The sequence below is a fragment of the Sminthopsis crassicaudata genome, chromosome 4 (assembly GCF_048593235.1).
Source record: "Sminthopsis crassicaudata isolate SCR6 chromosome 4, ASM4859323v1, whole genome shotgun sequence".
Classification (NCBI taxonomy): Eukaryota; Metazoa; Chordata; class Mammalia; order Dasyuromorphia; family Dasyuridae; genus Sminthopsis; species Sminthopsis crassicaudata.
The window spans coordinates 342,040,534-342,064,531 of NC_133620.1; the positions used below are offsets into that span (position 1 = coordinate 342,040,534).

At 41.3% G+C, this 23,998-nt stretch overlaps 1 protein-coding gene across 2 annotated transcripts in view; it reads right to left on the minus strand.

Annotated features, from left to right (window-relative positions):
* Window positions 1-1,252: 1,252 nt before the first annotated feature.
* Window positions 1,253-23,998, minus strand: part of CRHR1 (corticotropin releasing hormone receptor 1) — a 99,475-nt gene continuing 76,729 nt past the window's right edge. Inside the window, exons 5-13 of one of the 2 annotated variants that reach the window (XM_074260995.1) lie at window positions 20,227-20,333; window positions 16,512-16,632; window positions 15,599-15,752; window positions 14,954-15,014; window positions 9,006-9,078; window positions 8,430-8,515; window positions 7,866-8,001; window positions 6,286-6,327; window positions 1,253-5,720 (exon numbers count right to left, since the gene is read on the minus strand). In XM_074260995.1, coding sequence (XP_074117096.1) covers window positions 5,580-5,720; window positions 6,286-6,327; window positions 7,866-8,001; window positions 8,430-8,515; window positions 9,006-9,078; window positions 14,954-15,014; window positions 15,599-15,752; window positions 16,512-16,632; window positions 20,227-20,333 — 921 coding nt within the window. In that variant the 3' untranslated portion in view covers window positions 1,253-5,579. The remainder of the gene's footprint in view (window positions 5,721-6,285; window positions 6,328-7,865; window positions 8,002-8,429; window positions 8,516-9,005; window positions 9,079-14,953; window positions 15,015-15,598; window positions 15,753-16,511; window positions 16,633-20,226; window positions 20,334-23,998) is intronic. The other variant, XM_074260996.1, reaches the window with a different exon arrangement.

Here is a 23,998-nt window from a genome sequence, read left to right on the forward strand (position 1 = left end):
TCTTTTAAAGAAGAAAAGGATTCTCATTTGTTCTGGTTGTGTCTTTAAATTCTATTTGGAGACAAGGGTCTGCTTGAAATGACCTCTGGAAGTTCCTCTCCTAATCCTGATGAAGAATCACCTGTGGAATAGGTTGAGAACCTGAGTCAGAGCAGAAGGAAGTTTCACTAATAGGAAGTCTCATCAATAGTACAACTTCATATTGTCTCTATGAACCCAGAGAACAACTCACTTTACTCCAGGGGAATAAATCCAGCCATTGCAATTAACCTAACTCTGTAATTAAAAGCTCTTTTAATTAATCAATGAAGGCAGTGGGGCTAGGCACAGCAGATGAAGGTAGAGTGGTGGGACAGAAAAAAACAGAGAGATGATAGAGCTTTATTCCACATTGTCCACTCTATTTCCCTATAGAGGAAGGGAAGTAACCACTGCTCTGGTCTCCACTTGTCCTATTCTTGAAGCTTTCCTAGAAATAGCTGGAGATTGGCTCTTTGTGATTCAATTGCTACTTCTGTCCAGAAAATCACCAAATCCCGTCAGCTCCTCCAAAACCCTCCCTATCCCATCCATCCCAATTCCCTGTCACATGATTATTTTAACATACACCCCCAAGATCACATTTTCTAGGATAAGATGCTCTTTAGTCCAGCATATATTGAAATACCACCTTGAGACACCACAAACAGCTGAAGAGGCCATTTTATGTACGTCAAAGGAAACGCCCTCAGTTTTCTAGCTGATCATTCAATAGACCTGAGGTAAATAGAGGACAGGACCAATATCATCTATTATGTGCTGCTTGGGATCAAAGAGACTGAAGTGGAAAAAACAAAGCAATTCTTGGCATTTTTTTCTCCCGAGCCTGGTCTAGTCCATTCCTTTGGAGATGGAGGGCTTGACCTATTTGGAGATTGTGGAGAATAAAGTGGAGATTATTGGGAACTGGTGAGAAGAAGGGGATTCTAAAGATGAAAGGGAACAGGTAAAAGGAAAAGTGGAGAGGAGGAGAAAAAACTAAAGGGGAGAGTTTCTTTAGAGAGAAACCCAACAATGAATTGCAAACTTCCTAATCCTAAATTTTTCAGTGGGAATGGCACAAATCTGAAAGGCCAGAGGGAAAAAATAAAATCAAAAGGGAGTATTCCCTCTTCTCTCCTAATAAAGCCCTCTGGGGTTCACATATATATACATATATATATATGTATATATATATATATATATATATATATATATATATCTTTATATTGATATACTCAGTACAGATTGAATCCTTCTCCTCACCTTCCTATCTCTTTCCCTGCCTTCCCCCAATCAAGGCTGAACAACACAAAGATTTTCTAGGATCATACATAGAGTATCTGTCCTAGACCAGGTTTAAGAATATTAGAAAGAGTGCAGAAGGCATCATATAGGGAAATGGATCTGTGTTTTCATTGGTATTCATTCCAGGTGAGGAAACTCCTTTCACCAGTCAGTACAGATTATCACCTTTCTCAACAGCTCCTTGTCTTAGAGAGTGGTCTGGAATAGAACATTGAGAGGGCGACTTTTTCAAGGTTCATACAACCAGTATATGTCAGAGGAAGAACTAGAATCCAGATTTTCCGTAGCTTCAAGGAAGCTCTCCATTATATCATAACTCCCAGATTTGGGGTGGAGGTGGTGAATAAAGGTAAGAAAATTAAAGTCTGGTCTGCAGCATTTGGAATGTACATTTCTTTAGGCTCTAGGTGTCTTTAATTGACAGGGGTAGTGCTTTTATGGCACTGAGAAGAGTTGAGGTATATTCTGAATTTGTTTTTTTACCCAGATAAACAATCTATTTGCATTTTTATCTACACAATTTAGAATTAAGTATTGAATAACAGTATCAGAAATGTAGAACTAGAAGGGGCTCCCAAAGCCCTTTCACTTCAGATGGCCCAAGAAGTGACTTGCCTAAAGTAACACAGGTAGTAATCATCAGAGATGGGATCTGAACTATCCCACCCCTCCTTTTTCTCCATTTCCTCTCCTTCCTCCTCTTCCTTTTTTCACTCTTGTTCCTCTCACATCTTCAGACAACAAATCAGAATAATCCAAAAAAGCCAAGCTAACAGATGACCTTTGAGCTTTTCTTTTCTTTTCTTTTTGTAAATCATGCTATCTTCCCCACCTGTAGTGTGCTTCTTTCTCCTTCCCATTAATCCGGTATCTACCTTATACTTCATGTCAGATTTTTTCTCATTGTTCAAACCTTCCTTTACTTGAGTCATTCAGCACTCACCAGTACAATGTGAAAGTATATTGTCTTATAATAAAAACAACAACATTATGAACAACAATAATAATAGATAGTATTTATATAGTGCTTTAAAGTTTGCAAAATGCTTTACAAATATTATCTTTTTTTAAAAACTCTCACAACAACCCTGGGAGATAGGTGCTATTATGATCCCCATTTTAAAGATGAGGAAATTGGGGCAAACAAAACTTAAATGATTCAAAGTCACCCAGCTAGTATTTGTCTGAGGCAGGATTTTAACTTGGGTCTCCTTGACTCCAGGTACAGGATACTATCCACTTTGCCAACTGGCTGCCTTCAGATATATTTATAATTTCTTGCACTCCTATTGACAGACCTTTAACAACTAAAAGGATCCTCAAAGGTCATTTAATCACCCTGTAGAAATCCCGAAAGGCAGTCATCTCATCAGGCTTCAGAATAAATGTATGTACAGTGAGTTTGGATTCTGATTATGTCATGTTCTTGGGCAAACTTTTCTTTCTTTGGGTTTCCAGTCTCTTCATGGGGGTTTCTTCCAGCTTTAGCTCTCACCTGTTTCCAGTTATATTTGACCACTTCCCAGGCATCCGCATCCACTGCCCAATAGCCTTAACCTTAGTAAGCTATTCCTTGTTCATGAATTCTTACCAATAATAATGACTAACATTGATAGAGGGTTTTAAGATTTACAAAGAATTTTGCATTCATGACCTTATTTGAGCCAACAATCCTGTCTATCTAACCATTCATACCAAAAATGGCTGGGAGCTCGTAGAAGTCAGATATTGTTTTTAGTTCATATTATTTCATTCACCACCCCACTCTCTCCCCTTGTCCACCCCACACTCCAGCACCTTGGACAAGGCTGGGTTTGACAAATGCTTCTAAAGGACACTCTTGTTAGTGTAATTGGCTGTGGAGGAGGATCCTTTTCAGAGTTAATACACTGCTGCTTCCTTAGCCTGTCTGAGCAGCCTCTTCCTTTATTATCATTTCCTTTAAAATGTTAGTTCTTCTAAGATAGGGACCTTAGTGTTTTAATCCTTATCTCCAGCACTAAACACAGTATCAACACACAGAAAATGCTTAATAAGTGCAAATATCCCCTCCCCCCTTGCCACAAACTCCTTATTGATTGATTCCCATAAAATGAGATTCCCAATCTGCTGTTAGGACTCTAAGACTGGCTCATGGGGTTTTGGAGGTAGGGGATCTCCCTGCTTTGGAAACAAGCCTCCTCTCTCTGCCTGAACAGGAAAAGTAAATTTTCTAATGGTTTTTCTTCCATTCTCACATCTTCTTTCTTCTCCTCTTCCCGCCTGTCTTCTCCTTTGCCTCCATCCCTCCTTTTCTCCTTGCCCCCTCCTCCCTTATCTTAACAAAAAACTCATTTTCGATATTTTCCAGCTCCTTCCTTTGGTGGAAAGTAAAGTTGAGAATCATTTTACTGCCTTGGCCATTTGAGACTCATTAGTCATTTCATGTTCCTCCTTTGTCAGCAGGGACCCATTATCCTTCTTCTCATTTTCTTTCATCAAATTTCTGTGAAGCCCTCTGCCCCAGATTGAGTAAGAGGTTCTCTCATCACTTCTCTTCTTCCCACACACATGCCTCCCACATGTTCCTCCTTCTCTTCTGGCCTTTCTACATCTCTCCCCTGTAGTTACAGTGGTTAGACTTCATGGAGTGGGTGGGACAGGCTAAGGTTTCAATGTTTTTTCTTTGATGTATCTTTCCTCCTTTGAATGCTCCTCACTTGATCTCTCCTGGTGCTGCTCCCTTGTCATGTGGTTATATGTTAAAAACCATTTATTTGGTTTCAAATTTTAAGAGTTTTTTCTATCTGGAACCTCCCTCCCTCACCAGATACATGCATCCATATCTTCTCTGACTCCAATACCTTTCCTAGCTGTCCCCCTCAGTCCCTGACAGGGACCATTTAAAGCAACTCCCTTTTTTCCCTAACCTACCCAGGACTGCAGATTCTAAAGTTCTTTTTTACATGCATGCACACATGTGCACAACACACACACACACACACACTATACCCACAGGTATATCTTCTTTGATAGAGCCTGGGTGTGATTTAGGAGGATTTAGGATTTGCTTTCCTCTTTCCTTAGCCTCTATCCCTTCCCTTTCTTCTAGCCCTCAGAAAATGCCAGCAGTATAAGATCTCTGTTTTGAATCCATTTCTATTACTAGTTACCTTGACACCTCAGCTATTTCTGCAGCTTTATAATACATGTCAACAAAGCAACTATTTTAAAAAAGAGAAGTCTGAGTAGCAATGGGCCCAAGACCATGTATCAGGGAGTGAGTCATTTTGTTACACTAGAGAAATGATCCCTATAGTAGCAGATTTCGGGGGTAGCAGAGCCCTCAGGCAGAAAATAGTCAATCTTTCCTTCCCCATAGGGAAGAGCAATACCACTCATAAGGTTTCTGTCTTTCTTGTTATAGTGGGCCAGACAAAAGTGAGCCATGAGCAAGGAAATGGTTTTGCAAAGTTGTTTCTGGGGAGAGGGAGGACATTGCCAAGGTTTCTGATGGAATTGTTATGGATTTCAGTGACATTGCCTTTTCTTGCTGATGTCATCATGGGTTCTGATGATGTGGCTGTGGTTCATAGTAGCATCATTGGATTTTCCAATGATGTAGCTGTGACATCACCACAAACAAAGAAATAATAATTGTTAGGAATTCTGACAATGTCAGTTTCCCCATGGGTCCTTAAGATGGTATCACAATGGTTTTCATGAAGAAATTCATAGGAATACTCTAAAACCAACTAGTGACCTCTCTAAGGCTGAGGATGGCAACCAACCAATCCTGTGGTTCTGGTTGGATGGCTACCTTGTGCTCCAAGATGACAATATAGGTCACTAGTTTTCATTGTCCAAGTGCTTTAAATCTTCCATCCTGTCCCTTGGTTAGTTCCATCCAAAGAGCAGACAAGGAGCATAGAAGAGCAAATTCGATCTGAGACTCAGCAATCTTCAAAGTTCCAGGGTCTTCTGGAAGACCCTGATTTCCCATCCATATCTTATGTGTTCATCACCACTAGTTTCCCATCTCTGTCTGGGTCTCTTGGGTCCACTATTTCCCACACTCTCGGAGCTGCTCTGAGCAAGCAAGTCCTGACGTATGCCAAAGTTTAAGGAGGGAACTGTTTTTCTGCACAGATTGGGAAGAGTCATGAGGGACAGGAGAGAGAGAATACTGAATGATGTGTTCCTTCCATAATTAGACTCTAAATTCTGTCCCTTTCGGCATCCCCCACCCTCATTCCCTGTGCTCCCTATTTCATTCAGACAGCTGTTGACTGCTTGATACTATGGAAACTGACTCGGGTAGGAGAGGTAGGGATGGACATAGCCCGAGCCACTCGGGCACGGATTGAATGTTTGTCTTGCCACCGATGCCATCTCTTCCGGACAGCTGAGCGGACCTGTAAGCAAAGAATAGAGGGCATTAAGACTGGGGTAGGAAGACAATTATTTCATAAATTCTAGAGATAGGCTGGGTTGTCTACTCTTCCTGGATCCTATAATTTCTCTGTTTTCCAGACTATGAAAACTAAGACCTAGTTTTGCTGATAAAATAGTAATTCATGGCTTCCAATCCTCTAAACAGTCCTCCTCCAGATTCTTGAGAGGAGAGTGAAGGAATGGTTGAGCAGAGTAGACATTGGGCAATGACTGGTAAGAGGAAAATAGGAATCCTCAAGAATTACATCCAAGACCTTCACCTTGGGGGAGGAACTAGACACAGGCCCCTTGACCATTTCACTCCTCCAAAAATAATTTTATCCACAGACATAGGAAGGGAAAACACAGAGAGGCTATCATATGTCTTATCTCTATCTATCTATCTCTCTATCTCTCTATCTATCTATCTATCTATCTATCTACCTATCTACCTATCAATCACATCCCATCTTATCATTCAACAACCAGTTGAGTAGAAAGCTCAAGCCTCAAGGGTTTCCTTTATTTGGGAGGTACACTCCTTACCTCACTGTTGAGGAAACAGTAGAAGACAGATACGAAGAAACCCTGGTGGGAGGAAAATAAGGCCATATTATTCTAAGTAGGGAGCAATTTGATGGGAGCAAAGAAAACTTTGCTTTTCCATCTCTCTAGCTTTGGTCACTTATCCTCCCTCTCTGCTCTTTGTACATCCTTCATTTCATTCCTAAACAAACTAGTATCCAACTCACTTGTAGAAGTCCTCTTTGAATTACTATAGACTCCATTGGCAGCTTTCTGTGCAATTGATGCTTGTCATAGTTTCCTGTACTAATTTGCAGTTTGCCTTTGATTGCCACCTCTAGACTGGCTCTCCAGAAATCATCTCCCTACTCATAGTTCACCTATGGGTGAACTACTGCCCTGGGGTCCAGCTGCCTTGATTGATGAGTGAGTAAACTCACCTAACCCATTCTAGCTAACCCTATAACAAACCAACCTTTATATCCTATCTAGCAATTACCTGGCCATTTTGTTAACTATTCTGCTGTAGCATCAGTGGACTCCCTCCCCTTTCTATGTGATACTCTAGGAACAGTGACTAAATTAGAACTACTTTACTGCCCCATGGACCCACTTACCATCCCTGTGGCTTACAACACAGGAACATTCCTTCCCCTGGTCATCATTGTGTTATCTCTCCCTATTAGATTGCAAACTCTATATTCCCAAGGCTTAGCACAATCCCTGGCACATAATGTTGCTGTTGTTGAGTCATGTCTGATTCTTTGTGATCCTATTTGGGGTTTTCTTGATAAAGATTTTAGAGTGGCTTGTTACCTACTTCTCCAGTTCATTTTACAGATGAGGAAATTGAAGCAAATTAGACTCAGCGACTTGTCCCCCACATACTAGTAAGTTCCCGAAGCTGGATTTGAAGTTAGGAATTTGAGTCTTCCTGATTCCAAGCCCAGTGCTCTATCCATAGCACCACCCAGCTTCCTGGGGGGGGGTGTCACATATAATAAATACTTTATAAATGTTTTTCCCCATTCCTTCATTGATTTTATTTTGTCTATCCTTGATCACATGTCAGAGTTGATCTTAGAAACCTAATAACCCAGTCCCCTTATGTTCCCCATAAGAAAACTGAAGAAGAGAGAGCTTAAAGAAATTGTTCAAAATTATGCAGTTAATGCCTGGACTTAGACCTCCACTCTGCTTTCCTGTTTGAGAGATAGCATATTTGGAATCAGAAGACCAGCTTTCCACCTGTGTGATCTTGGCTAAAGGCACTCAAGTTTTAGTCTTTTCATCTGTACAATAAATTGGGTTGGACTCATTGACTTCTAAAAGTCCCTTCCAGCTCTGACCTTATGATCCTTTGATGACCAGTCCTCTGTTCCTTTCATTATTTCATGGCTGTATCACAATTTATTGGAAGGCAGGGACAATACTTCCTCCTTTGGTGCCATCTGAATGGTGGCAACCACAGCAATATTCAAACAATATTAAATTTTGTTGACAGATGGGCTGCCTACTATAGACAGAAGAGCAGTCACTAACCCCCATGCTTTCTCCTCCCACCTCCATCAAATCAGGAAGGCTGGGGAAGACAGAGGTACCTGGAAGGACTCCAGGAAGGAGTTGAAGTAGATGAAGACAATTCGAGAGATCTCATCCTCCCCAGGGTTCACAAAAAACAACATGTATGTGATACCCAGAAGAGGCAACAGCACAAGAGTGGCTTTCACAGCTTTCCTGAAAGGAGAGGGAGAGAATGGAGGATAGGAAATCAGGAATTTCATTTGCATCCCAGCAGAATCTTCTTACAAGACTTGTTGGGGGTCTTTGGAGATAATACCAGTGACTGGTTGGAGGTGAGGGAATCTCTAGTTAGGAGATCTCAGAGCGGGTGGGAAGCGATCTCTGGATCTGTGGAGAAGGAGCACCTCTACATAGGAATCATGGAAAGAAGCTTCATTTGCATTCTAGAAGAATCCTCCAACAAGACCTATTGGGAGTTTTTGGAAACAATATCAGTGACTGGTTGGAGGTGAGGGAATCTCTACTTAGGAGATCTCAGAGCGGGAGTGAAGGGATCTTGGGGTCTGTGGGGAAGGAATCATGGGAAGAGGAATTTCAGATTTGATAGAGTGAAACTCTGGGGGAGTTAGGAAAGCAGTCACCTGTACTGAATAGTCTCTGATGTGGTTGAGGCACGGAGCTTGGTCATGAGGATACGGACGATGTTGAAGAGGAAGATGAAGTTGATCTGAAACAGACCCAGAGTCAGTAGGACTAAAGGGCTGACCATGGCTGCTCCCCAAGGGCTCCTTGCCCTCTCCTTAGGTTTCCCTTTCAGGAACCTAGTGCCCAGAGTTTGGGGCCTCAGTAAAATGACCAACCACCCCCAAAAGGAGACAGAAGCATAGTGACTCTCTTTGTTATGAGAGGAGAATTTTGACATTTTCATCACAGAAAAAGAATCAGCTTCCTGGTCTTAGATAGGTGTTTTAGACTTGGGCACAAGGGCAGTGGAATGCAGAAAGTAGACTAGATTTCAGACTACTATTGACTCCTCAAGCAGATACAAAGACCATAGTTTCTGTTCTTCTCCCAGGCCAGCTTGATGCTTGTCCCAAGTACACCTGGCACCCAAATCACCAGAAGGGTTCCTCTGGGTTCCTTGAATGCTCAGTGCTCCATTCTGAGACAGCTAAACTGCTTCTCCAAAACAAATTATACTCCTACTAAATTCTTACCAGTAGGACCAAAATCATGGGGCCCTGGTAGATGTAGTCAGTGTACACGCCAGCCCTCTTTCCAAACCAGCACCTAGGACAGCAGAAGTCATGGTTAGGAGGAGACAGAACTTATTAAGCACCTCAGCTTTTGACCTACTGGAGACTATGAGCCTAGGGAGGAGGGAAAGGGTAGAAGGCAATTTGCACAGCTGACCTTTTCCCAACTCTGCCAAAGAGATGAGCTTCTAACTCAACTAAAAATCGCCAATTAAGGCTTAGTTATCTCATCTGTAAAATGACTATCAATCTAACATTGCAGGGAGATTTTAATCATTTTTGTGTCATGATAGCCTACATGGATTTCTCAGAATAATATTTTAAAATGATCAAAGAAAATGCCAATTTACAGTTCAAGGTTAGTGAAAATAGAGATATAATTTGTTCCCAGTCAAGTTCACAGATACCCTGAAATCTATTCATGAACCCCAGCTTAGGAACCCCTGTTCCACTGAGAAAAATCAGAACTACCTTTGAAGTCATTCATTTGTTCTAGCACGATCTAACAAACACATATTGATCACCTGCTATATACAAAGCATTGAGCAAGGCATGGAGAATAAAAAAAAATGAGAATCACCCTACCTTCATGGAGATTGCTTTTTGTTGCCTGGGCAACATATGATATGTGCACAAGTAACTATGCTAAGAGGTGGGATGAAGTAGAGACAAAGGAGAAAACCCAAAGTGTTATAAAGATATAATATTATTTTCAAGGTGGGGTTGGGGACAGATAGAGAGAGAGAGAGTGATTGAAAGATAGTTTCAGAGATTATTCATTAAGGAAGACTGGGTGCTAAGAAAGACTGGGTGTAGTGGGTCCAGGACATTTTTCCTGACTGTCCAATTATAAGTTCTACATTGTTTGGGCAGTCTTTCTCTGTCTGGTAGTTTATAAATTAAAAAGAATGTGAGTTCCTTGAGGGCAGGGGCTACATTTCATCCTTGTCTAATAATAATAATAATTATCATTTATATTATACTTTTAAGATTTGCAAAGTGTTTTATAAATATTATCTCATTTGATAATAATAATTATCATTTATATTATACTTTTAAGATTTGCAAAGTGTTTTATAAATATTATCTCATTTGATCATCACACCAACTTTGGGAAATAGGTGCTATTATTATTCCCATTTAACAGATTGGGAAACATACTGATGTCTATAAAGTGATTTGCCCAGGCTCACTCCTACTATAAGTATCAAAGGAGAGATTTGAACTCAGGGTTTCTTAATTCCAGGTCTAGTGGTCAGTCCACTGTGCCAACTGACTGTTTATAAATCCCTGCTATTTTGTTGAAAGTAAGTGCTTACTTCATATCTGTAGAATAAATACCCAACCTGAGCCTCTCTTGCCTTTCTTCCCAGTTCTATTTCAGAAAATGTTCAGTTTATCCAGTTCTTCATATTCACATCTGTATTTTCTTGGCAAAGATACAAGAGTGGTTTCCCATTTCTTTCTCCAGTCCATTCGATAGATGAGGAACTGAGGCGAACAAGGTAAATGGCTTATCCAGGGTCACACAACTAGTAAGTTGTGAATTTAGGATTTGAATTCAGGATGAAGTCTTCCTGACTCTAGATCCTGTATTCTATCCACTGTACTACCTAGCTACTGCTCTCAACTACTCATAGAGTCTATCTTCTTGCACCTGGGAATGAGATGATAAAGTCCAATTGAGACACAGCCCTTGAGTTTCATGCTAGTTGTTCACTGAAGCTCAGTCTCCCAGAGCGTGGATTCGGAGAAAGGTCACTATATCAGAGCTCACAATGAACAATGGGCTAGGATAGGAAGTAGGATGCCTGGGTTCTACTTCCCAGTCTGACATTCCCTAGCTGTGTGACATTGAACATTTTTCTAGGTAGTGAGGGTTTAAATCCAACTTCAGACATCTATAAATATAAAACACTTGACAAATCCCATTTTTGTACTTTGTAAAATGAGAATATGTGAGGATAAAGTGAAATAATATGTGTGAACTCCTTGGCAAACCTTAAAGTATTACATAGATGCCATCATCATCATCATCATCATCATCATCATCATCATCATCATCATCATCATCATCATCTCTTCTCTCAGGGCTTCAATGTCATCATCTAAGTAACCAGGGAAAGGATCCCTTTCAGTTCTCATAGTTGTGAGATTATTGTTTATTCTGTTATTATTGTGTTATTCTGACCACCTTTTCTTTGCCCCCTGCTTCCAAATTCAACAAGCATTCATCAAGCCCTTGACGAGTGCCAAGTACTGATTGTGGGGTTTGGAAGAAATATTCAGTTCATAGAAGACTTAGTGGAACTTATTGCTCTAGATTGTCTAGAGACAAACATTCAGGGTAGATTTTGATTCTAGCCCAATGAATTGGGGTTAGCATTAGCCCTTAATCCTGAGGCTGGAGGAAGCCCAGGCAGTGGGGAATGGTGGGGGGAAGGCAGTGTTACCAGCTAGGTATTCCCCAGCCACCCAAGCTTGGGTTCTTCTGCCTTTCCCCACCCTCACCTCCCCCAGTCAAGCTAGGGACATAATGCCTTTCCAGCTGGGATATAATGGAGCTTGCTCTCCCAGGGATGTGCAAGATGCAGAAATCAACCGGCTGCCTCTGAGTCAGGCAGGAGTCACCCTGATAAATATGGAACATATTCAGATTTCTTGTCTTTCCCAGTACAGCTGAGGTGTCTCCATTTCCCAGGCAGGCAGCCTCTTCAGGGGGGAGTTAAGAAGGGAAGGAAGGAGGGAAGGGACTGATGGCTGAGATAACAGGAAGCCTGAACCATATTTGATAATCGAGTGCTGGGGGAAGTCTGTGCTTGCAGGCACATAAATCCCCACAAACACACACAAGGATGTGAGACACAGACACACACGTTCATATTACACAGATGCCATTCTTTTACTCTAACAATAAAACTATGGTCACTTTAAAATAGATTTTGTTATTTAGTGTATCGTATATATTGAAAGCATAAGAAAATTAAAGTGACTCCTATAAAATTGACCCATGCATGAACAAAAGCATATCTTACCTATCTATGTGCACAGAAATATGCACACAAATTAACATGCATGAACATCAAATGATGTGTACATTTCACACACACTCTTAAAAATACAGGAAGGTGGGGGTCCTGGAACTGAGTCTCTGTTGAAAGTAATAACTATTGAATTTACAAAGCACTTTATCTATATCATCTCATTCTTCTTCGCAACATCCCTGCCTGGTTGTTCAGACAAGCATTATTAGTCCCATTCCATAGGTGAGGAACAAGGTTCAGATGGGTTCAGGGACTTATAGTCCCCTAACAAATAAAGGTGAGAGGCAGAATCTGAACTCAGATCTTGCCCAGCTCTAAGACTGCCTCTGTAGAAGATTATATTGAATTAATTAAAGTAAATGACTAGCTGGGCAATCAGCTGATATTGCTGGACTTTTATTTTAATTTATGATGTGAAATTGCTAACATGGGGTCAGCATGGAACAGTAGGGAAAAGACACAAAGTTAGGAGATTGCTTTCTTCTAAAATGTGTGAATTCAGTGGCTTTGGAGTTATGACCTCCTTAAGCAATAGAATCCTCAGATGGAGATGGTAAGACCTTCATGGGGTTGTTGTGAAGAATGTGTCTTGTAAACTATAAAGTACTTGATAAAAGTGAGTTATTTTTAAGCTGGATTTTTCAAAGGACAGGCAGGACAACAGATTCTTGGGAGCAGTCAATCTTGTTCACCTCTTAGTCTCCATAGACAGTCTTATATCCCATGCAGACGGCACAGGACAAAGAGGTCCAAAGGCTCAGGTCCAAAGAGGACCAGGATAATTTTCTAACTCATTCATTAAGATCTAAATCATTTAAAGCTCCATCTTGACCCCAATTAATGTCTGTGCTCATTCCTTCTTTTCTCTAGAGTCTTTCTTCAAATGGAACTATGAAATGTCAGGGCTGAAAGGTACCTTAGAGTCCATTTAATCTGATCACCTCATTTTATGGAGGTGGAAACTGAATCCCAGTTAGGGAAAATGAGTTGTTCATGGTCACACAACTGGTGGGTGGAAGGGAGGTGATTAGAATCCATAATTCTTCATACCTGGCTCAGTGGTTTTTCTCCTTCATAACAGTTGCTTTGTAAGTCAGAGCTTTGCCCCAGCCTGAAATAGCCACTCAAAAAGTGATTGGGCCCATTCTTCAGATGGAAATCTGAAGTTTGGAGTAGAGGAACTGAGAAGGAGGATGAAGATTTTGCTCGGCTCTGCCCTACTTGTATCCAGGTCACAAGCAAGTCAAGAGATCACCCCTGCGAGGTCATTGGTCCTCTTTGAGAACCAGAGAGCAAGGAGATAGTCTTAGGTTTAAGTGGACAGCTGGATTTTAAGGAGGATAATGTCATGTATTATATACCTTTCCCAGTCTCAAAACAGAGCCTTGAGATCCCAAATTCTGATTCTCAGGACTGAGAGAGTCAGCCCCATGTTAGCCAGCACACCGCATGTGTTCTACTAGTCTGATACAAAGTGAAATGATTTCTGACTCAGGTTAATAGGTAATAGATCAGTGGCTGGAAAACCATGCAGTCTAATTCCCTCATTTTATATAGGAGGAAAACTAAGGCACAGAAAGATTAAAACCATCCCCTCAGATTTACTTAGGTGTCAAATCCTATTAAATTTATCATCCTAATCTCTCTTCTCATTCCTGCCTCTCTACTCCCATTATCTCACCGTACCTGGATTACTGTAACAGTCTCCTAACTGGGCCTTCTTGCCTCTTGTCTTTTCCTTCTCTAGTCACAGAATAATAGAAGGGACCTCAAAAACCATTTTATTTAATCTAACCTTCAATAGAAAAGGGGAACCCTATCTATGTTCCTTGAAGTACTTTAATGAAGGAAAACACCACATCCCCAGAGAGCCCATTTACTTTGGGGCAGCTCTGATTGTCAGGAAGTTCTGTCTTACATCTAAGTTAAACTTGCCCCTCTCCACTTTTCTCCCCTCACTTCAAGTGATCACTACTGGGACCAATATATCTACTGCCTCTTCCTTATAATAACTCTTTAAATGTCTGAGAACTTCTAAACTGTCTTATACTAAATCTTCCTTTTAACCCCCGGGCTAAATATCTCCAGTTCTATCAACTATGCTCTAAATCAAGGGTTGTGTATGTGTGTGATGGTCTCTTCTTGGCGGTTTAGTGCCAAATCCTACGGCTGCCTTCTCAGAATAAGATTTTTAAAATGCATAAAATCAGATACATAGAATTACATAGGAAAATAATTAGATTGAAATAGATACAAAAATATTTTTAAAAACAAGTTCACAGAGCTCATGCTCAGATGGCTTGTTTCTCTGTTCTCTTATCTAGTTTACTCTTTCTGTTGAATTTATTTGTCAATGCCCTTCCTAAAAGATGGCACCCTGAAATGAACTCAAAATTCTACATAGGGTCTGACCAGAGAAAAATATTATAGGACTGTACTCTTCCTTGTTCTGGACATTAAGTTTCTCAGCATGTCTGAAAATTGAACCAATTCTTCCCCCTCACCTATCCATTTTACAGATGAGACAATTGAGACCCAGGAAAGGGAATTGATTTGCCCAGGGCAACCCAGATAATTGGGGCAGGGAGGAGACTAGAACTCAGCTATTGGGACTTTTAGGCCAGAGTTTCCCCTTGGTATCATACTTTAGTTCAGAAATTTGATGACTTTTCTGCCTGACTCAAGTAAAACATACTTCCCCACCACAACATACATTTGTTGTTGGAGTGAGTGGGGAGAAAGACAAAGCAAGGATTTTTGTTCACTGTAGTTTGGTGCCTTCCTAGACCATTGCTCTGCTCTAGACCCTTAATGATAAAGGGAGAAAGAAGGGAGAAAAAAGCAAAAGATGGGGTATCTACTTACTTCTCATTGTCATAATACAGTTTCCCAATGGCCCAGGCCACGATGATGGGGAAAGGCACACCTATAGAGGAGGAAAGGGTCAGTACCAGATAGAATCCAGCCTTAGAATTTCTCATTTTAGGACATTCAGCTAGGAATCAGCCATTGGGATTCTAAGACTCTTGGAATTATTAGGTGTGGGTCTGGGGATTTAATGAAATCCAGGCAATCCAACTTATTGCCCATAAACAGGACAAGGGCATCCAGGCAACTCAGCACCCAACTAGGTCCCAAATACATGGGATGAATTGATTTCTGTGTTGGGCCACAGGGCAGGGTGTTGAGGGACTGAGTTGACTGCTTGCTTCCAGCTCCATCCACTAAGCTAAGGGCCCCCCTGTATCCCACCTTGACACAAGCTCCACATCCACCTGAAGATGAGGTATCTGATCTGGGATAACACTGTTCTTCCCTGGTTATCATCCCCCTTCCAGCCGGAGAGGAGGAATGGGAAGTCTTGGTACGGAGGGAGCCACATGCGGTGTCAGCCATTCCTCTCCCCTCTGTCCTTCTCCACCCACCTCATCCCTGGGCATGAGCATGTGTATGTGCTGGTGGGAAGGGGGGATGGAAGCTGAGGGCACAATTCTCAACCACCACACTCACACCAGCCAATACAGATGAACATCCACTTTCGGAGCTTGTCGGTAGAGTAGGTGAGCACGATGGCTGTGTGCAGGTAGCAGCCTTCTCCAAACATCCAGAAGAAGTTGGTAACATGAAAGTAGTTGTAGGCAGCTGTCACCAGCCGGCACCAGCCCTACATGGAAAGAAGACATAGGGGAGTAAGCAGCCAGAGGTCCAAGGAAGCGGGATAAAAGCAGCTTTTATCGTTGCCCATTCCCAGCCCCTAATTCTGCCTCTATGTCTACTGTTTTAGCTTCTTATATGGGATTATTGGTGAAGCAAAGTTGATGATAATAGGGTCATGAGAAATCAACAGCTAGCAGATCCCTTGGAAGGAAGGGCAAACAATAGCTGCGGCTCCTAGGGGGCATTTAGGGGAAGAGGGGATGCGATCTGCTCTCCATTATCAGGGATAAAGGAGTCAATAACGTTATTCCTAATATATATTATAAATAATATAATATATAATATAATGATAAGTTATTCCATTGAATAAAACTTGGGGAGCACTCATCAGCTCCCCAAAATCTCTCTTCTGGATTCCCCAAAATGGCTTTAACTCCAGGATGGGAATAGAGGAAAGGAGAAGGAGGAAGACTCTGATGCAGCTTTGAGCAGCCAAGGCCTGGACTCTGTGACCCCCTTGTCAGGGCTGCTGCTGGAGGAATTCCTGTCCTAGGAGGGAGGTTGAGCTTAGATGACCTCTGAAATCTCTTCCAAATCTAAGTTTTTATGGCTGTCTGCAAATGAAAAGACCTCTGTTTAGTGGATGGAGTGTCAGCTCTACTCTTTGTCCCCTGCTTCCAATCCTGAACCTTCCAATCCTCCTCCCCTACTTCAGACCTGGCCCCAGGTCCAGGTCCAGACCATGTCCTGGCCAGGACGTACGTACCACATTACTCTGGTGTACTTCGGGGCTCATGGTGAGCTGTACCACAAACCAGGTAGCGTTGCGCAGGATAAAGGCAGAGATGAGGTTCCAGTGAATGATGTTCCGAAGACACCGAATGCTCCTTTGTTTGGATAGAGAAAGAGAAGGGGATAGGAAGGTGGAAGAAGAGAACAAAAGTTCACTGGTCAGCCAGAGAAAGCAGTAAGTGCCTCTGTGACCTGGCCAATCCTAGTCGCTGCCCAGACCAGCCATTTACCTCTAGGGATTGTCTTTTGATGTTCCTAGCATGGTACCTTGTACACAGCAGGCACTAAATAACTATTTTTTGGAGAATAGACAGAGCAGGGGGATGCTTGTTCCCTCTATTCTTTCCTTGTCATCTCAACACTTTCACCAAATCTGTCTCCTATTCCCCTACATCCTCCGTGCTCCTGTGGCTCTTCCTGGAGATGGGGTTTGGATGGAGCAAAGTTTCAGATAATCATCACCTAGAAAAAATGGCTGGAATATCCCCTGGGTGAAAGGTGCATAAGGGGCAAGCCCACTGAAGGGCAACATATATTGGCAGGGCTGAGTCCTTGGAAGCCAGTTACTTTGCATAGCCCTCTAGAAGTACCTTGGAACAAGTTAAGGGTTCTCTAAACAAATGACTCCACAAAGCAGAATCTAGTTCAGCTCTAATTCAATCTCTTTTTGTTCTGATCTTTTACAGCATCCATTACTAGTAATTCTCAGAACTGCAGAATGGTTAAATAGAATGGGATGAGAGAGGTCAATTTCCTCATTTAATGTAGAAGGAAACAGTACCAGAAAAGTGAAATTACTTTTGCCCAGTGTCTCCTGACAGAGCTAATGGCACCGAGGAGAGTTGAATCTGGCTTTCTATCTGACTCTCAAGTCCAGTATATTTTCCATCCCTGCACAATGTCTCTCAGATTCTGTACTGGGCTAAGTTTTGTCTCCTTAGATAGCTGGTAAGCAGCTTGAGGACAGAGATCATTTCTCATAATTCTTTTATTCTTCTAACACTACCCAGCACAACACTGAGTACCCAATACATGCTCAAAAATATTTGTTGAATTGACAAGAAATTAAGTATCTTGAAAACAGTTCACGGGGAAAAATCAAATATCTCTGATAAGGGTTTGGTATTCAAGAAAGATGGGCAGTTAAAAGAAATTTTGTGTTTTTCAGTTGTGTTCAACTTTCTGTGACTCCATCTGGGTTTTTTTTTTGTTTTTTTAAAATTTTTTTAGCAAAGAAACTGGAGTGTTTTGCCAGCCAGATTTGAAATCAAAATTCCTGACTTTAAGACAGGTACTCTATCCACTGGATCCTCATATAATTCAAGGATTCTTAAAAAAATTTTTTTTGTATCATGGACCCTTCTTACAGTATAGTGAAGTCAATGGATTCCTTTTCCAAAGGATGTTTTTAAATGCATCAAATCAAATACATAGAATTATAAAGAAAATAAATTAGACTGAAATAAAATTGTAATATTTTATCTTGTCCAATTTTTTGGATCCCCAGTGAAGAACACCTGATGTAATTCAATACTTTTATTTTACAAATATGAAACCTGAGGCCCAGAAATAGGTAATCAATTTGTTTAAAGTCACATAGGTGACTTAGACAAGGAACTCTGTTTTTCAGATACACTGGAGTAAGATCAGAGCAAATCATTTCCTCTCTCTAGATCTTTGTTCCCTTCTTTAAAATAGTTATGTCAATCCCAAGTGGAAACCCAGACCACAGATTTCTGTGGGATGGATATTGACTTAGTTATATGATATCTACATTTTATCGAATTTTAAATTGTTTTGTTCACTGCTTCCCAATTATGTTTCCTTTGGGCTGCACTTAGGCAGAGTGTTATGGGATGCACATGGTTCTAAGGCCATGAGTTTGACTTCTGCTTTAGAACACAAAGGACTAAAGTTATAAATTCTGGAGTACTAGAATTTTGTGGACTGGAGAATAGGGGGAAGAGGAGCAAAAGAAGTATGAATAGGGACTGGGGAGGAAGCAATTCTATGGGGAAGGACCCAATAGGGTGATGAATGACCAGAAGGTGGAAAAGAACTATCTACTGAGATAGAATAAGGGACCCTGAAGGTGTCTCTTTGATCATTGTCCATCCCCAGTCTCCAATCCAGCCCTTGTAGCTGTTGACCTTAGCTTCTTAAATAAGATGTCAATGTAGGGAAGTTGGCAATGTCAGCCACATGGGAACCTTGTTTTCCTGCCCCCACCACGGACTTTTCTGCCCCAGAGTTGGCTGGTTCTGTGGGACTAAGGCAAACAATACCCTCCACTATTGATTCTTCTGCACCAAAATCGGCTAGTTCCTTGAGACTGAAGATGAATAATAGCCCTTGATTCCTAGATTCATTTGGAGCCAGGAGGCTCTGCTCCCCCTGGCTAGGAGAATCTGCCTTAGCTCTGAGTGACAATTCCCACATCCTTCTTCATCCCAATCCATAGCAATGTGATACTTGGCACAGAAATCCCTGGCACTCGGGCCTCCATCCCTGCCAACAGGCGCTGCTGCTGCCACACACTCGTCTGAGGGGTGCTGGTGCCAGCTTGCTGGAGGCCCTGCCAGCAGGCATCTTCTAGCTATGGGTTCTCACTCTGACCAACCTGGCCCTGGTTGTATAATGGGGGTGGAGCAGATGGAGGACTCTCTGGTGTGGGTGAGAGTGAAGAAAGCCATTTCATCCCTTGGGAGAAATGAATTAGAGCCTGGTGCTTCCAGGCTCTTCATCCCCTGTGATGGCAGATGAATGGTTAGGAGAAGCAAAAAGTTGGGAAAGAGAAGAGATTTAGTAGAGTGAGACAGTTAGGTGTAGATACTGAAGACTGAAGAGGCCTGAGTTCAAATCCTGCCTTAGATACTTGACTGAGCAAAAACTCTTGGCTTTCATTTGTCAATTTGTCAAATTCATTATCCAAATAGGAATAATAATCACACCTACCTAACAGGGTTGAAAGGCTCAAATAATATATGTAAAATATATGTAAAACACTTGGTAAACCTTAAGTCATCATATATATGAGTTATTGTTATTATTGTTTTGTTAAGAATAGCTGGCATTTACATCAGTTATATAGCATCTATGATTATTATTACTATTATTGTTATTAAAAATATAAAACTCAAATGCATATGATTGATCCATCTCTCCCCACCTTCATTTACATTGCTAAGATGAAGGAAGTTGATCATATTCCCCTCCCCCAACTTCATTTTGAAGGATTTACTTCTCCTTTTAACATTTGATACACTTTCTAACATGATTGCATCTAGATAGACATATTGAGGGGAGCAGAGCGGGAGAAATAGAATCAGAGCATATTGGTTCTACCCTGATTGGGGAGGGCAGCAGTAAATTTAAAGACCTGAGACTGAATTCTTCTTCTGATACTTCCTAGCCATTTGACTAGGCATGTCACTTAAGGTCTTTGTGCTGAAGTTTCCTCACTGGTAAAAAGAAGGTGGGGCAGGTAGATAGTGCAGTGGACAGAGGAAAATAAGGAGAATCTGAATTAAAATCTAGTCTTAGACATTTAACACTTATTAGCTGAATGATCCTAATTGCCTTGCCAAAAGAAAGGAAAGGGAAAAGAAAAAAAAAAGAAAGAAAAGATGTTGCCTTTGGTGGTCTTCTAAATCCCTGATAACCTACTGATGATTCAAGGATCTTCTTACCTTAGGTGCATGAAGAGGACGAAGGCCATGAGGAGAGCTCCAAGGGAGATGCAGTGGCCCAGATAGTTGATAATGACAGCAATATGATAATGCAATTTACTTTTTTTCTATACAAAAGAAAAAGAGAAGAAATAAGAAATAAGTGAAAAAGTACCTTGTGATGGAAAATACTATCTGCATTCTGAAAAAATATTGATGGATTCTGAATGCTGATTAAAGTATACCATTTTCAATTTATTTTTTCCATGTTTTTTCCTTCTGATCTGCTTTTCTTTAACAATATGACTAATATGGAAATCAGTTTTATATTATTGCACATATATAATCTATATCAAATTGCATGTTGTCTTAAGGAAGGGGAGGAAGAAGAAAGAGGAAAGGAAAAAAATTTAGAACTCAAAAATGTTTTTAAATGAGTGTTAAAAATTATTTTTAGGGACAGCTAGGTGGCACAATGGAAAGAGCACCAGCTCTGGAGTCAGGAGGAGTGGAGTTCAAATTCAGGCTCAGTCACTTACTAGCTGGGCAAGTCATTTAAGCTTGTTTGAATTTGCAAGAGAAGGAAACGGCAAATCACTCTGTATCTTTGCCAGGACAACCTCAAGAAAAGTCAGATGTAACTAAAATAATGACTGAACAACAACAATGACCTTACAGTTCCCCAACTTTGAGCAGCCACTTCACAGACATATGTGGGCTTAACTCTGGCAAGTTAGCTTATGATACAGTCAACATGGAAACAGGGAGACAGGCACAATTTCTACTACTGAGAAAAGAACTCAATTCAATGTCTGGCAATAAGTGTTTGGACAGTAAGTCCTGCTTGCTCTTTAGGCCTAGAATCTCAGGAAACTAATGATGACTCCTAAAAAGGACTGCAAAGTAAATTCTAAGAACTTAAAGAATTAACATCACAAGCATCTGACTGGCTTGGGACGGAGTAGGGTGTGTGAATGGTGGTAGGAGGAAGAACAGGGAGATATAATTGCCTAATGTAAATAGAAACTCTCTCAGCCCACAAAGCAATAGAGACTGAGCCTAGGAGCATCCGGAAGATACATATCACAGTCTGTCTGGACCTGATTCTTAATTTTGTTTTATTAAATTTTCCAGAAGCCCACATCAAAAATGCACTGGATAATAGCATCTGTGGTGTCCTAGCCCACACATGGCTCATCTTTGTCCACTAAGGCTCTATCCTGGAAGATAAACAGTGCTACGCAAAAAATGCTCACCTTTCAGATTCCCATCCCTCTACTCTACTCTGTCATCTTATATCCTTCAGTCCCCACAATTAATCCCAAAGTGCTGTGGGTTAGCCCTGGGGTGGAGAGTGAACTGGGGGTGGACTGGTGTCCAGATAAACAGCAGAAAAATCTCTGGTGGAAAGGCAGGGGAATGGAGAGAACAAAAGCGTTTGTTGCTAGAGGAGCTGGGTTTACATTCTAACTCTGCTAGTTTTCAGTCCCTCAGTGAACAAACATTAAATAAATATCTGCTATACTAAGCATACTGCTGAGTGATCGTGATACTGAAACAAAAATAAAGTAGTCCCTGCTCTCAAGAACCTTATGAATTCTAGGGGAGATAAAATGTACACACATACATATAAGCAGAATAAACACAAAATAAGCATAAGGCTGTTAGGTGAGGAAAGTACCAGTGGTTGGAGGATATCAGGAAGGAAGAAAATAAGAACTTATTGAGTGCCTAGTATGTGTCAGATACTGTGCTAAGCATTTTACAAAAATTACCTCATTTAATCTTTACAACAGTCCTGGGAGATAGATGCTATTGTTATTATCCCCACTTTACAGTTGAGGAAAATCTGGTATCACTTAGGTTAACAACTTGAAAGGTCTCTACAGGGTTCTCATCTTTTCTCAGTGGCTTCAGCAGTTCCAATGTATTTAAATATTTCTTTATGCAGCTAATTCTCAAATCTATATAAATTCAACTCCTGTGTCTTTCAAGAGATCTAGTCACACATCATCAACTACATATTGGATAATTCAAACCGAGTGTGACTTTTTATTGGGCCATTTTAGTTATAGCTGACTCTGTGATCCTGTCAGAGTTTCCTGGTGGAGATATTAGTAGTTTGCCTTTTCCTTGTCCAGCTCATTTTATAGATGGGAAAACTGAGGTAAGACAGGGTTTAGGAACTTTCTTAAGGTCATACAGCTAGTGAGCATCTGAGGCTGAATTTGAACTCAGTCAAGAAGACTCCAGGTTCAGCACTCCACCCACTGCATCACCTAATTGCTCCAGAGGTTGGGCTAGATGATCTATCTCTAAGGTGCATTCTTCTTCTCAATTCTAGAGCTCTTCTTCACTCAGTCTTGGGGTATTTGTAGTTCCACTAGGGTGGGAAATCTTGTCTTCCCCTCCCAAACATCCGAGTGGCTAATGACAGCTTTTTTCTCACACTGAACTAAAAAGGGAGAATAAGGCTCAACAACATTAATGATAGGGGTTAAATGTGAGGAGAAAGAGGTGACTTCAGTGTCAGCCCTGGGGTTTTGGAGGAGTAAGCTTGAGCCAATCTTCCCTTTTAACATGTTATATTAGGCTTGAAGTCTCTAAGCTTAGTCTGAAGAATGGAGGCAGCTGGTAAGACAGCCTAAGAGAGAGGAACAGAAGACAGCTGGAGAGTCATAATCAGTTAAAGAAGAAATGAGGAGTCACCCCAAGACAACCGGAGACAGCCTGAGATACAAAGAGAGAAACGAAGCTAGTTAGAGAGACAGCCAAAGATACAACCTAGGAAATACTTGGATAAACTTATCTGAGAGATGGGGGAGTCAGTCCAAGACAACTGGGGAGATAATAGCTGAAGAAATATAGGCAGAGAAATAAGTAGAGATAGTGTAAGCTACAACAGGAGAGACATTTTAAGATACAGCTAAAAAGATAATCTGAGAGATGGCCAGGGAAGAGGAATGAGACAGCTGGAGACAAGTAGAAATAGACAGAAAAATAGAGATGAGTGAAGACAGAGAAAGAATTGGAGCCAGAGGCAGGAGTGTTTGCCTTTGTCCTGGGGATGTCCAAGACTGGCAAATTGCAGCTGCTGAAATGAGAGGTGCTGTAACCCAGCTGTGGACCTCATCCTAGAGAAGTGGTATAGGGGGTCAGGGCCCCTTAACTGTGCCAACAACAACCAGAATTCAATAAGCAATTAGAACTTGTCCAATTCAGAGACTAACTGCCAGACTTGCTGGGTGACACAAACCTTGTCTTCAATGGCCTGGAAAGACACATGAGCCACAGAATTAACAGTTTACCTAAATCCTCTTTTTCTGATCAGTGTTAATAAGGCCATATTTTCCTATATGAGGCAACATAGTCCTGTCAGGCCTGGGATCCTATAAACATCCCTCACTGACACATGTCAACTTCCTGATACTTGATCTTTTTTTTTAAATCTTGTTTGTTGAGTTTTTCATTTCCCTGCCTGTCTTTTATATCCTCAAGTCTACCAGTGAATAGGTAAATACTGGAATATGAGCAAAAATTCTGGCCTTTGGTTATCCACCATGAGTGTCTTTCTCTCTCTCTCTCTGTGTGTGTGTGTGTGTGTGTGTGTGTGTGTGTGTGTGTGAGAGAGAGAGAGAGAGAGAGAGAGAGAGAGAGAGAGAGAGAGAGAGAGAGAGAGAGAGAGAGAGAAGGAGAGAGGAGAAAGGAGAGGGAGAGAGAGGGAAAGGGATAGAGGGAGATAGCAAGATTTGGAACAGGGCTGGGATCCTGGAAAAGTGTGATTAAAGGGGAC